At 42.2% G+C, this 14,257-nt stretch overlaps 1 protein-coding gene across 3 annotated transcripts in view; it reads left to right on the top strand.

The window, feature by feature from the left end:
• Positions 1-14,257, top strand: part of FBXO24 (F-box protein 24) — an 18,670-nt gene extending 4,413 nt beyond the window's left edge. For all 3 annotated transcript variants that reach the window (XM_056817759.1, XM_056817760.1, XM_056817761.1), the window contains 7 exons: positions 389-627; positions 879-1,113; positions 1,992-2,150; positions 2,527-2,648; positions 3,085-3,216; positions 13,066-13,236; positions 13,652-14,257. In XM_056817759.1, coding sequence (XP_056673737.1) covers positions 389-627; positions 879-1,113; positions 1,992-2,150; positions 2,527-2,648; positions 3,085-3,216; positions 13,066-13,236; positions 13,652-14,014 — 1,421 coding nt within the window. In that variant the 3' untranslated portion in view covers positions 14,015-14,257. The remainder of the gene's footprint in view (positions 1-388; positions 628-878; positions 1,114-1,991; positions 2,151-2,526; positions 2,649-3,084; positions 3,217-13,065; positions 13,237-13,651) is intronic.

Below are 14,257 nucleotides of genomic sequence, written 5' to 3'. Positions count from 1 at the left end.
GGGTTCTGGATTTCTACCTCTAGGTTCAATTTGGGAGAAGGTGATGGGACAGGCATTCTGTTTCCCCTGCCATCCCTGTAAATTTGTTTTGTTCATATTCCTGTCTGTCTCCCAGTATCTTTCCTGATATCTCTGATATCTATTAGACTTTATAGCTAAATACATGTTTTGGGGTTGAGGAGGTGGGGAGGCAGAATTTTGGCTTGAGTCAAAGGGAAAGAAGGCCTATGACCTAGGAGTTCTAAAATGTGGGTATGGATTTTTAAAATGATTCCCAATCCTATAAAAGGGAGGGGTAGGGAGCTAAGAACCATGGAGTTGCAGAATCCAGTTTGTCCCAAACTCTTAACCGCTGCCCCCTGCCATATATAATTTCCCCCTCCCCCAGACACCAAAGGCCTATACTTCCAGGCGTTTGGGGGCCGCCGCCGCTGCCTCAGTAAGAGTGTGGCCCCCCTGCTTGCTCATGGATACCGACGCTTTCTGCCAACCAAGGACCACGTCTTCATTCTTGATTATGCTGGGACTCTCTTCTTCCTCAAGAATGCACTGGTGTCTTCCACTCTTGGCCAGATCCAATGGAAGCGGGCATGCCGCTATGTTGTGCTGTGCCGGGGAGCCAAGGATGTGAGGGCCTGGGACCCTAGAGACCCTCAGCCAAACCCCCTCCTCATTCTCAAGACCCTTAACCCCCTTACCATCACTCCTGGGGTCTCCTTAGCCCTAGGCATCTGGGAATTTAGCTCCAACCCACTGCATTCCAGCCCTCAGACCTTGGAACTAGTCATTTTCACCATTTCTGGGACTGAGATATCCTAATTTCCCCTTCCCTATTGCCAAGTAGCCCCTGAAGCCCAGCATTCCTGTCTTCCTTGCAGTTTGCCTCAGATCCACGAAGTGACACTGTCTATCGAAAATACCTGTATGTGTTGGCCACGAGGGAACAGCCAGGAGGGGTGGGGGGGCCTGGTGGACGGGCCTGCGACTGTGTGGAGGTTTATCTGCAGTCCAGTGGGCAGCGTGTCTTCAAAATGACATTCCACCACTCCATGCGATTCAAGCAGATTGTGCTGGTTGGTCAGGAGACTCAGCGGGCTCTGTTACTACTTACGGGTAGGAGCCTGACATTATGTCCCAAATTGAAAGATACAGAGTCAGTCAGAAGAGGCCTTAGGAATTCTTCCAATCTATTCCCCCCCCTAATTTTACAAAAAGATGAGAAAACTGAAAGGAAATTATTTGCCCAAGGTCACACACCCTGAACTAGAAGTTCAGATAGCTGGTCCAAGGGCTTTTCAGAGGCCATGCTGACCTCCCTTTCCCCTAATTCCATTAAAATAAACATCTATTAAGCCCCTACTTCTTACAAATCAGTGCTAGGTATTGGAGAAAACAGAAGCACAGATAATAAGTACCTTAGAAATGTAAAAAACTTCCATGTAGTATATATCAAATATTGGTCTCCTCTAATGTGTTAGAAAAGAGACAACTTGGAATTCAAAATGTAACAAAAGAAATAAAAGAAAAAGGAAAAACTAAAGTGCTTTTATGCATGTAATAAAGAAAAATGCATTAAGCTCCTTAAGTAAAGGAATTATCTTACTTTTATATTGATTATGCCTAGCAGAGTACCTGGCCATAGTAGATGCTTAATAAATATTTGCCAATGGATTGATTAAAAAGATCACTAACTCTTGTCTAAATATTATCCCAATTCTGCCTCAAATTCCTTCAATACATACATGGGTCTTGATAATTTAACATCCTCTTAATTATCCCTTCCCCCAACCTTACCACTCAACTGAATTTGAGAAGACATATTAGATTGGGGACTCAAGGAATCTGATGTACTTGATGAAGGGAAATCTCATAGGAAAGGAAGATTGTTCCTTAATTTTGAGGGTTAGTTTGAATGGTGAGGAAGTGGGGTGTCTCCTACTCCCTGGCAATCCCTAACAACCTCTTCCTGGCCCATCCCCTACATTTTCCAGAGGAAGGAAAGATTTACTCCCTGGTGGTGAATGAAACACAGCTAGACCAGCCTCGGTCATACACAGTGCAACTGGCACTGAGGAAGGTATCTCGCTGTCTGCCCCATCTCCGAGTGGCCCGAATGGCCTCCAATCAAAGCAGCACGCTCTACATCACGGGTACATCTCCCAGGGCCCCACTCTGGGATCTATCTTACATTGCCCTACAACTTCATCATAATTTTCTCCTAATTCAAACCCTCCTCCTTCCCCTCTCCCATGACTTAGATACCTAATTCTAAATGAGTTCATCATTACTATGAGAATCATTAAAATTTGTACTGAACATTCCAGCACCAGGGATCAGTATAGACTCTGGTGTTCTAGTTCCTAATCATCCCCAGAAGACCCTAGCTGTACCCAGCCCTTAATCCTATCCTCCATCCCCACCTCCCTCTTAACTAGAGAATAACTTTCATCCAGGGGTGGGAGTCTTGTTCCTTGGGACCTATAGGTTTTTTAGGAGCCTCAATGCTGAGAACTCCCGGCCCCCCAGACCAGGGGGGAGTGTATTTTGAGGTACATACTCCTGGAGTATATCGTGATCTCTTTGGGACCCTTCATGCCTTTGATCCTCTGGACCAGCAGATGCCACTTGCCCTCTCACTACCTGCTAAGGTGGGAGACTGGGGGCGGGGAATGGTTTTAGGGGTAAAGAAGCAGAAATTGGGGAAATTGGCTGAAAAGGGAAGAGATTTGAGCAAAAAATGGGGAGAGTCATCAGGGAGGTGTTGACTTGAAAAAAAATGGGGAGGAGCAGTAACAGTGACTCAGTAGATTGAAAGGCAGGCCTAGAGATGGGAGAGTCCTGGGTTTAAATCTGACCCCAGACACTTTCTAACTCTGGGCAAGTCACTTAATCCCCATTGCCTAGCTCTTATTGCTCTTCTGTCTTGGAACCAATACATAGTATTGATTCTAAAGCAGAAGGTAAAAGTTTTTTTTAAAAAGAAAAGAAAATGTTTGTAGGTCTTTGGTCTTGGGGGTTATGTTCAGAAGGAGCTTAATACCCTAGCCTTACTATGGCCCCTTCTTCTTCACTCTCCTCCCTCAGATACTATTCTGTGCACTTGGCTACAATCACCTTGGTTTGGTGGATGAATTTGGACGAATCTTCATGCAGGGAAACAACCGTTACGGACAGCTGGGGACAGGGGACAAGATGGACCGTGGGGAACCCACTCAGGTGAGACGCATAACCAAAATTTTGGGGCCCTCTGACCCAGGTGTCCTGATGTACACCTTCTTGCTCTCATACTGACTCTTCTCATTGGACATAGGTTTCCTGCCCCTCTATGTCGACGCCCTCAGCATTGAGTCCCTAGTCCTCAGTCAAATCAAGAAATACTGATTCAGCATGTGTAAAGGAGCAATAGTTTGCTGCTCCATCTGCATAGCAGCATTAGTCAATCTATGAAGACATTTACTGAAACCTTGTGTTTAAAGAGCAGGAAAAGAATATGTGGTCTTTGTCTTTAAAAAGATCACAGATGTGACTAACATTTGAACCAACTGGAAAACACAATAATTCAACTCAACAAACAATAAGATAATCAACAGACATTTAGTACTTAATATATATGTATGTCTCTGTTATTTGCCTAAGAGCTTTGTGCTAAACTCTGAGGGAGACAAATCAGTCAGGCTCCCTGCCCACATAGAGCTTAATAGCCAAGTAAAATAAAAGGTTATAACCCAAATAACAATAATTTGCAATAAGATATGGCACTTTCATAAAAATGATGGAAACAGTGATTTGTAGGGTTAAAGGGCTCTCAGAAACCATTTAACTATTCATACTCTCATTTTACAATTGAGGAAACTGAGGCCCAGAGAGGTAAGTGACTTAGCCAAGGTCATACAAGTATCTTTAAAAAGAAGCAGAGGTGGGAATTGAACCAAAAGTCTACTCCCCAAGTTCAAGTCTATTCCCACTGGAAAAATAAGATTGGATCAGCAAGGAATGGACAAAATTATGAAGGGCTAAGAAGAGAGATGTAAAGTCGATATGGCATAAAGTGGCCATTAGAGGTTGTTTTGGGTTTTTTTTTTTAGTTTGGGTTTTTTTTAAGTTTAACCCTTATTCTCTGTTCTAGTGACAACTCTTTAAAACAGAAAGCACTAGGCAATTGGCGTTAAGTGATTTGCCCAGGGTCACACAGCTAGGAAGTGTGTGGGTCATATTTGAATCTAGGACCTTTTGACTCCAGGCCTGGCTCTCTATTCATTGTGGTGCCTAGCCCATCAGAAGTTTTTAAGTATGACCACAGGATGAAAGTGGTGGTTCATAACTGTCCATGTTCTAATTGCCCTCTGATTTTCAAAATGCTTTTCCTTCCAGCTTTGTGTGTTAATCAGAAGCAAGTATTTTCCCCTTTTCACAAATAAGGGCACTCAGGTTCAAAGAAATTATGACTTGTTCCAGGCTAATGTCTGCTGGGACTTGAACCTACATGTTTCCTGATTCATAAGCATGCTCTCTCTACCACACTGTCTTTTTATGAAAGAATTATCTGTGATCCATGTGTTGGTTTGTTTTACTGAACTGCTTCCCCCCCCCCCCCTTTCCTGTTTTGTTTGTTTGTTTTTTGGATATGAAGGTGGCTCCCTGGAGAGGGAAGGGATATAGCTGGAAATTAAGGTGATGTAAGAGGTGACATATCAATAAAAAACTTTAAATAACACCAAAAGAGAGAGAATATCTAGCATATGTGTGAAAGATGGACTACCCGAGAGAGAAAAAGAGTCAGGGAGGCCATTCATTCCATGAACTTGTGATTTTTAGGGTCCCTATCATTCTACAGTCTTAATGTTAAATATTTCATGTCTATTCCCCTGGGCTTTGTGTCAGATACAAGATGATTAAAACATTCCCTGCCATTAAGAAATATGTATTCTAGGAGGTGAGATAAAACATGGACAAACAATTTTAATATAGGATATAATAAAGTCTGAATCCTGACTCTTGCTTACTCCCTGTTTGACCTTGGGTAAGTCAGTTAGCCTTTCTGGGCTTTATTCAGTTTCCTCATTTGTAGAACTAAATGGCCAACAAGATTCTTTTGTACCAATTAAACACTAAAGGAATTCAGAGGAGGGAAAGAATATTCTCATCACTGTAGGGAGGGCAGGGGTGCTCAGAAAGTCTAGTCAACTACTTGAATTAAACATCCCCTATGTGCTCAGGCAATGCACTTAAGTGCTAGGGATGCAAAGAAAGCTCTCCCACCCTGAAAAAAGTTAGTTTTTTGAACTGATAATGGTAATAACAGCATTTATGGAGCATGTTAAAGTTTTTGAAGCGCTTTTTACAGAGATCTCATTTTATCCTTTCATTTTATCCTGGGAGCTATTTATTGGATGCTATATATTTTCCTCATTTTACAAATGGGAAAACTGAGGCAGATGGTTAGAATAATTTGCCCAGGGTCACACAAGAGTAGGTCTGATGATGGATTTGAACTCAGAAGTGACATTCCATACTGGATCTAGTAGACCATGAAAGTAATCCAGCCATGAAGTGATAAGAACTTGGACTAACTAGGGTTTGGAATGGAAGTGAAGTATTGAGAAACATATTTTTAAAATGTCTAATTTAGTTGATTTTTATGGCAAAGGAGATGAATGTATGGATGAATAAAGTTTTCAGAATGTTACAAGTTACTTAACAACCTTCCAACAGAGGCAGGGAATCTACAAATTGGAGGGGATGCTAGAAATTATCTAAACCAACCATTACCTGAACAAAAATCCTTAGACACTTCTAAGAAGTGGTTATCTTTGCTAGAGACCAGGGAGAAAAGGAAACCATTACTTCCTGAAACAGCCCATTTCATTTTTAGATAGTTCTAAGAGATAGGACATTATTCCTTATGTCAAGTTGCCTTTTTAAAATTTTGACCTCAGACCGTGCAAAGAACATCTTTATGACCCTTTCCTTCTTTAGGTTAAATGTCCTCAGTTCTTCCAAATGATGTTCACATGAGCCTTTCTCCAGGCTGATGGCTGGCCCTTCTTTGAGTGTTGTCCCATTTATCAATATCCATCCTACCAGTTAGCATTCAGAACTAGACACAGATGGACCAGCCATGGCAAAGTATAGCAGGAGTCTCACCTTCCGAATTTTGAACAATCTGCCTCTCAATACAACCTAAGATACAATGAACTTTGGAGGCTGTTGCATTATGCTATTCACACACATTGAGTTTGTAATCCAGTTAACTAGGAAGCTTTTTCAAGTAAGCTCCATTCTAGTCATATCTCCACCAGCTTTCATTTTGAACATTGATTTTTTAAACAAGCATAAGATTTGACACACTGCTTTGAAATTTCATCTTACTAGGTCAGAGAATCCTAAGATTTGGAGCTAAAAGAGTACTTAGGAGACTTGAGAAGGAAGATTGTTAAATAACTTGTCCTAGGGCAGCATTGGTAAAGGTTTTTGAGTTCAGGTGCCCAGAGGGCAAATTCAAGCTGTCTGAGAGCCTCCCCCCAGAGACAGACAGAGACAGACAGACAGAGAGAGGGAGGAAGAGACAGAAAGAGGGAGGGGGGGAGGGAGACAGACAGACAGACACAGAGAGACAGACAGAGACAGAGAGACAGAGAGAAGGAGGAAGAGACAGAAAGAGGGAGACAGAGAGAGAGAGAGGGAGGGAAGGAGAAGAGAGAGAGAGGGAGGGAGGGGGGAGAGAGAGGGAGGGAGGGAGTGGAGAGGAGAGGGGGAGGGGAAAGGGGGAGATAAGGGGGAAGGGGGAGAGGGAGAATGAGAGGGAAGGAAGGGAAAAAGAGAGGGAGAGAGAGAGAAAGAGAGAGAGAGAAAAGTGCTCATATTGGGTGGCTGGGCAGAATGGCAGGGCATGCAAAAATGTCCTCAGGTGCTGGGAAGAGGGGGAACAGAGCAGCTTCCCAAGTGCTGGCTGGGCATCACTGCCAATACTTTGCCAATGCTACCGAAGGGTAACACAACTAATCAGTCAGTCAATAAATATTTATTAAGCACCTGATATGTGCCAGACAGAGACAATATTTAACAATAATAGCTAATACAGAGTACCTTCTATGTGCCAAGTGGTGGTTTATAATAATTGTTTGATCCTCACAACAACCCCAGGAGGTAGGTATTATCTTCATTTTACAAGATGAGGAAACTGAGGCAAACAGATTAAATTACTTGACCAAGATTATATAGCTTAGTAAACAAGTGAAGTTTTATGTGAACTTTTCCTAAGCCCGTGCTCAGTGCCTCTACCTACCATGCCATTTACCTATTACCCCTATCCATAAAAAGAAATTAAAAAGGCCTTCCTCTCAAGTCCAACTTATGCTGTCTCTTATTTCTATGGTCTTGTCTGTGCCAAGGTTTTCACGATTCTGATCCTGTCATCTCTCCTTCCTAGTTCCTGCTAAATTTGAGATGCATGACATTTAGGCCTCTATTCAAGCCACTAATGAAAATGTAAAATAGCGCTCACCTCCAACACACAATTATGATGTGTATTTCTGGTTTGTGTCTCTTTATGTGTTTTCACCACAGTAGAATGTAAGGATCTTTGAAGTTAGGGATGCTTTTGTTTTTTGTCTTTCACTCACCCAACAAGCATTTAAAATTTTTTTAAATTGTATTGATATCTCTTGTTTTCATATCACCTTCATTTATCAATATATCTCTCCTCCCTCCCCTACCCATCAAGCTATTCCTTGTAACAAAGAATAAAGAGGGAAAAAAGCAGTTCAACAAAGCTAGCCAGCATATCTGACAGCACATGCAGTGTTCCACAGCCACAATCCCTCACATCTGCACAGAAGGTAGGGAGGTGCATTTTCTCATCTCTGGGGCCAAACTTGGTTATTATAATTAAAATGTTGTTCAGTTCCATTTTCTTCTTTCAAGTTACATTGTGGTAGTGATATATATTATTTTCCTGGTTCTGTTCACTAAATCAGTTCATACATCTTCCCATGCTTTTCTGAATTCATCAAATGCATCATTTCTTTAGTGTAGCAATACTCCATTATATCCATGTTGATTAAGTCAACAAATATTTATTAAATGTTTAATATGTGCCAGGCACCGTGCTAAACACTGGATTAGGCATTCTTTAATCACTGGGTATCTATATGAAAGAGGTAGCTAGATGGCTTAGTGGATGATAAGAGTGCTAGGCCTGGAATCAGGAAGACTTGAATTCAACAATGACCTTAGATACTTCCTAGCTATCTGACCCTAGGCAAGGCATTTAACCTGCTTGCCTTGGAAGCAACTATAGATGGCTTAGTAGATAGAGTAGTAGGCCTGGTGTTAGGAAGACCTGAGTTCAAATTTGGCTTCAGATATGTCCTTGCTTTGTGACCTTGGGCAAGTCACTTAACCTCTCTGTTTGCCTTAATCCACTGGAAAAGAAAATGGCAAAATAACTATTCCAGTATCTTTGCCAAGAAAATCTTATGGACAGTACTGATGTGTATGGTCTATGGAGTTGGGGTTGTAAAGAGTCAGACATGACTGAAACAACTGAACAACAATCTTTATCAAGTATTAAGTACCTCTTATACACAAGACATAATTAGGTGCCAGAGATACAAAAAGCTAGTATATACTATTTATATAGAGTTTCTATACTAAAGCTTCCTCAGAGGGGAGAGAAGCTTTAAGGTAGGAAGATAGAGACAGGATAGAAGTTTTAAGTACCACAAGGGGGATGAAGGAGTCAAATTAGAGATATGAGGTGGCAGGAATGAGTCTTTATTAATTATCCATAAACCACAGCCAAGCTTTGATCAAAGGATCCTTTCGAAGGCTTTTACCAGTCCAGAGATCCACATTTAATACCACACAGGTCGGAGAGATGAAAGAGAGATAGAGAAGATTTTAAAATGGAGCTTGGCCAGAGGCCAAGCTCCTGCCAGGACAGCCATCAGCTAGCCTGAAAGAGAGAGAGCGAGAGGCGGAGCTTGCTAGGCTAAATATAGTCTTTGATATGCAAATATACACAGTACATAGGGATGATTCTCATTGGTTAATGACAAGGTATAGGTGTAGTTTCTCTTAACCAGGTGAGCACAAAGAAACCTGTGTTCCCGCCTAACCTGGGGGAAGCTGGGGTCAAGGGTCAGAGGCTTTCCCAGCCATGTGCAATACTGAGCATGCTCAAGACTGAGCAAGCTCTCTTCTAAGGCAATCTGTACATACCAACTGTTCCCCTTGCCCATAGCTAGGGGTGGACTGCTACATATACTGAGGGAAAACAACATGTATGTAAAAAAATAAATATAAAGCAATTTTTGGGAAGTGGGTTAGGACTAAGGGGTTCAGAATAACCCCCCCATAAGATGAAGAACCTGTGCTGAACTTTGAGGAAAACCAGGGATTTTTTTTTTCTTAACCCTTACCTATATGGGTTCCAAGGCAAAAGAGCATTAAAGGCTAGGCAATTGGAGTTAAATGATTTGCTCAGAATCACACAACTAGGAAGTATTTGAGTACAGATTTGAACTCGGGTCTTCCCATATCCAGTGTTGGTTTTCTACTAAGCCACTTAGCTGCTCCTGAAACTAGGGATTGTAAGGAGTTCATTCAGAAGGGTAGGCATTATTAATGCAAGGGATATCGAATAGAAAGGCACAAAGATGGGCAGTGGAGCATATTTGTGGAACAGCAATGGCATAGGTCATTTTGGCTAGAAGGCAGAATTCCTGAAGAGGGAGAAATGTGCAATTAGCCTGAGAAGGAAGACTGGAGCTACACTGTCTATGATGGGCTTTAAATGCCAGAGGAGTCTGTACTTGGTCTCAAGTTGCCTGGAAGCCACTAGTGCAGAGAAGTGGTGCAATCAGACCTGTGCTTTTTGAATATCAGTTTGGCAACTGTATGAAGGATGATTTGGAAAAGAAAAATAACTTGAGGCAGCTTGGAGACCCATTAGAAGACTAGTATAAGGGCAGCTAAATAGCTAACTCTATCAAGCCTGGAGACAGAAGATCTTAGGTTCAAATTTGGCCTCAGATACTTCTTAACTGTGAGATCCCAAGCAAGTCATTTTACCCTAATTACCTAGTCCTTAACCATTCTTTTGCCTTGGAACCAATATTTAGTACTGATTCTAAGACAGAAGTAAGACAGATTAAGGGTTATTTTTAAAAAGGCTATTATAATAAGGTAAGGAAAGCCTGTGACTGTGAACTACAATGATAATCACCTTGTGAGTTTAGAGAAGGGGATGGGTTTGAGATGTCACTGAGGTGTAGAACTGACAAGACTTGATAACTGATTGCAGAATCCAAGAGGACTCTGAGGTTGAAAACCAGGGTGACTGGAAGAATTTCAACAGAAATAAGGAAATTAGGAAAGAGGTTGGGAACAGATAAGTTATTTTTTAGACATGTTCATATATTCAGTTTAAGATGTCTATGATATAACTCAATTCTAACATTTATGTTGGAAATATTCAATAGTTGGTGATGCAAGGCTGGAGCTCTCAGGAAACTTGGGTTGGAAATATAGATGTGGGAGTCACCTCAATAGAAATGAAGGTTAAATTTAATAAGAATTAACTAAATCTTTGTACCTCTGGTGCCTAATTATCTGTCTGCCACATAATAAATGTTAAATAAATCCTTGTTGAATGAATGAATGAAATAAGCACAAGGCCAAGTTGACCTCCTTCCAAGCTGGAACCATTAATGAGTACTCTTTGAGTACTGGCCATTCAACTACTACATGACTGCACTATAGTGTAACCCATAGAAACTTTATAAAATGTTTCACTAAAATCTAGGTAAACTATATCTACAGCATTCCTCTGATCTATCAGCCTAGTAACACTAGCACAAAAAAGAATTATTTTAGTCTGGTATAGCCTGTTCTTGATGAAACTGTTAGGCTTTATAATTGTCGCTTCCTTTTATCCATTATCCATATCTTTTAAATGCAAAACTCTAGCATTTTGCCAAAAGTCAAAGTCAAACTCTCTGGTCTATGGTCTGTAGATTTCCGTTTTTCCATTTTCAAAAGGTTAGGACATAAATAGATCTTTCAGTCCTGTGGTACTTCTTATTCTCCCCCATTTTCAAAGATCACTGAGTGAATCAGTAGTCTTAGCCACCATTTCTTTCATTACCCAATGACGTAGTTCATCTAAGCTTGATGTCTTGATCAGCTAAATGTTCTCTAACTCTCCACTTTAGAGAACGACCAACTCCCTATTTGCCATTTTATTTTTGTCTTTTTAGGTCTAAAAGTTCATTCACCTTGAGATGGTCTAGATGCCAGGGTTCTTGGCACTGCTGTATCATGCCTTCATATCTTTTCCCCTTCCATCTCTTTTCTCTGTCTTTCCAGGGTGGTCTGTAGTATATTTCAGTAACAATATTGTTTCTTTCTCTGCCTCTGGTTCCTGGATCTCTTCATCTAAACTTATCTTCTTAATATATACAATGTTATTAGACCCAGATCCCTGTCCTTTTACTTATCCCAAAGGATAACAGATTCAGAATTAGAAGAACTTTTAAACACCATCTAATCTGATCCCCTCATTTACACATGAAAAAACGGAGGCTCAGAGAGATCGTAAATGAAATATATACTCTTCCAGTCATATTCCAGAAAGAGTTTTATCCTACTAAGTCTCAACAATACCCACAAGATCAAATTTTGCCTCCTTGTATTGGAAGGAAGAACTGGTTTGGGGGGAAAGATAATGAGCTGCATTTTGGACTTGTGAAGGTAACAATGAAAACTTCAAATGTTTTAGAAGGTAGCTAGAGATACCGTCTGCAGATTGGGTGAAAAGGCAGGGTTAGAAAACTAAATTAAGGATTCATCCAAAATAGCCTTAAAATCATCTACGTTTGGTTAGAGAGTGTTTGACAGTTATATACACTCACATATATTATTTAATCTTAATAACAACCTAATAGCAATTAGACAGTGAAAGTATTGCTAAACTATTTCTTACAAATGAGAGATCTTAAGTTTGGGGAGGCTATAAATAGCCAGAGGTCTTTCAGCTATTGAGCAGATGGTAAACTATGTTAGCTTTTTAAACTACCTTACCTTACTTTTCCATAAGAAGCTGAATGAAGAGGGACATGATAAAAAGAGAAAAATCAGGATGGTGTGTATTATCACAGAAAGTATAATTAGAATAGGGTAGTTAGTATTGTGATGTGCAACTAAGTTCCAGGAGAATGAGGATGGCAAAAATGTCACCAGAATGGTCATTTACGACAATCCTGAACCTTAAACGGTGGACCCACTTCATAGCATTGTGATAAAGACAGAGCCCAAGGACAGGCTGAGAGGTGAAGAATTGAAGGCTGCAGTAGGGCAGTGTGTTAGCACTTAGATAAGACCACCAGAGGGCTTACATGCCGAGAAACCCTAGAAATTCTCCCTCTGGTCTCAAACCTCATCTTCCAAGATGAGGAAACCGACCCCCAGAGAGGTATAAAGCCCAACATAACGTAACAGATAAATCATACAGGCAGGATTCAAATATTCTGACCCCAAATCCAGGGTTTTCCCCACTTTACTTTGGCTGTCTCTAATAAAGGCAGCAGCAGCAGAATAAAAGATTTGTTTGTGTTAAAGCAGGGAAGGAGCTAGTGGAAAAGGAAAAGATAGATGGTTCTTAAGAGGGAGGCTATGTACATAATCCTACTGAAAAGAATGGTACTGCTGTGTGGTGTGGTAAGCCTTAACAACAGAGAGAAAACCCCTCTTTTTAGAAGACTGAAATGTATTGAAGGGATTTGGGGGAAAGTGGAAGTAGAAGACAAGGTTCCTTTACTTACAATCTAGATGAGGAGAAAAATTACACATAAGATGAAACTAGAGAATGATAGAAGGTCTTAGACCAATCTGTGGTGCAATCTAAGTTTTTGAAAATTGGGAAATGGGGCTAGTAAGGAAGGAGGTGTGGGATTCTAGCTAAAAGCTGCTTCTTTCCTGCCCCCCCCCCAGCCTCCCTGTCCCCCAACCCAAGAATCCTTGGTGTCTTTCCTCACCTCAGGGATCCTGACATCTTGTCCCCAGGTACATTACCTGCAGCGCCCCATTGCCCTCTGGTGTGGCCTGAATCACTCCCTCGTGTTGAGCCAGAGCTCGGATTTCAGCAAGGAGCTGCTGGGCTGTGGCTGTGGAGCTGGTGGTCGGCTCCCTGGCTGGCCCAAGGGGAGTGCCTCCTTTGTCAAACTCCATGTCAAGGTCAGGATTATGGTGGGGAAAGCAGAGGGGAATTGAAAGAAGATCCCAGATAGATAACAAGAAAGTAGGCTCTTCTGACCTGTACCCTTCCACCTTCCATGCCCCATCAAGGGGTGACATATGTACACACAAACATACAACTATTCATCACTCTCTCCATTTGGGTCCCTTTCCTGGTGTAAGCCACTTGTCATGGGATGTGTACCCTACCCAGTACTCCTCAGGCTCTTGCCTGACCCCAGGCCCACACTCAGATTTTGCTTATCAGTTGAATTTATAGGGAAAAGAAGCAGACTTCCCAAAGCCCAGGCCTCCTTCCCTTCCAAATCTCTAGCTTTAAACCCCCTATCCCACCCCAATTCCCCCATCATCACCTCCCCTGACCTCAGATGCCTGCCATGTTCTCTCTGAGCAGGTCCCTCTTTGTGCCTGCTCCCTTTGCTCCACAAGAGAATGCCTCTACATGCTGTCCAGCCATGACATTGAACGCCGTCCTGCTTACCGGGACCTACCAGCCAGCAGGGCCACAGGGACTTCAGAGGCCAGTGTGGGGACTGGGACAACCCAGGATCCTGGGGGGGCAGCCCGAGCCTGTGAGGAGTATCTGAGCCAGATTCACAACTGCCCTACCCTGCAGGACCGCATGGAGAAGATGAAGGAGATCGTGGGCTGGATGCCTCTGCTTGCTGCACAGAAGGATTTCTTCTGGGAAGCATTGGATATGCTGCAGAGGGCTGCTGGGGGAGGTGGCCCAGGACCCACACCCCCTGAAAGCTGACCCCCCCTCATTCCCCCAAAAGGATGGGGAAAGACTGGCCAGGGGCCAGGACACAGGAGAGCTGAAGCGTGTACTATATATATGTGAGAGATTTGGGGATGGGGGGAGGGAACAGGAGACACGCACTGGGACAGGGGTTGTTTTGTAAAATGGTGGGGGGACTTCCCAGGAGGGGCCCCCAACCAGGGCATCATGGACAAAAGAAATTTGACGGATGGATACAATAAAAGAAGCTGCAGCAGA

The sequence above is a fragment of the Monodelphis domestica genome, chromosome 2 (assembly GCF_027887165.1).
Source record: "Monodelphis domestica isolate mMonDom1 chromosome 2, mMonDom1.pri, whole genome shotgun sequence".
Lineage (NCBI taxonomy): Eukaryota > Metazoa > Chordata > Mammalia > Didelphimorphia > Didelphidae > Monodelphis > Monodelphis domestica.
This window is presented reverse-complemented; position numbering and strand designations above follow the sequence as displayed.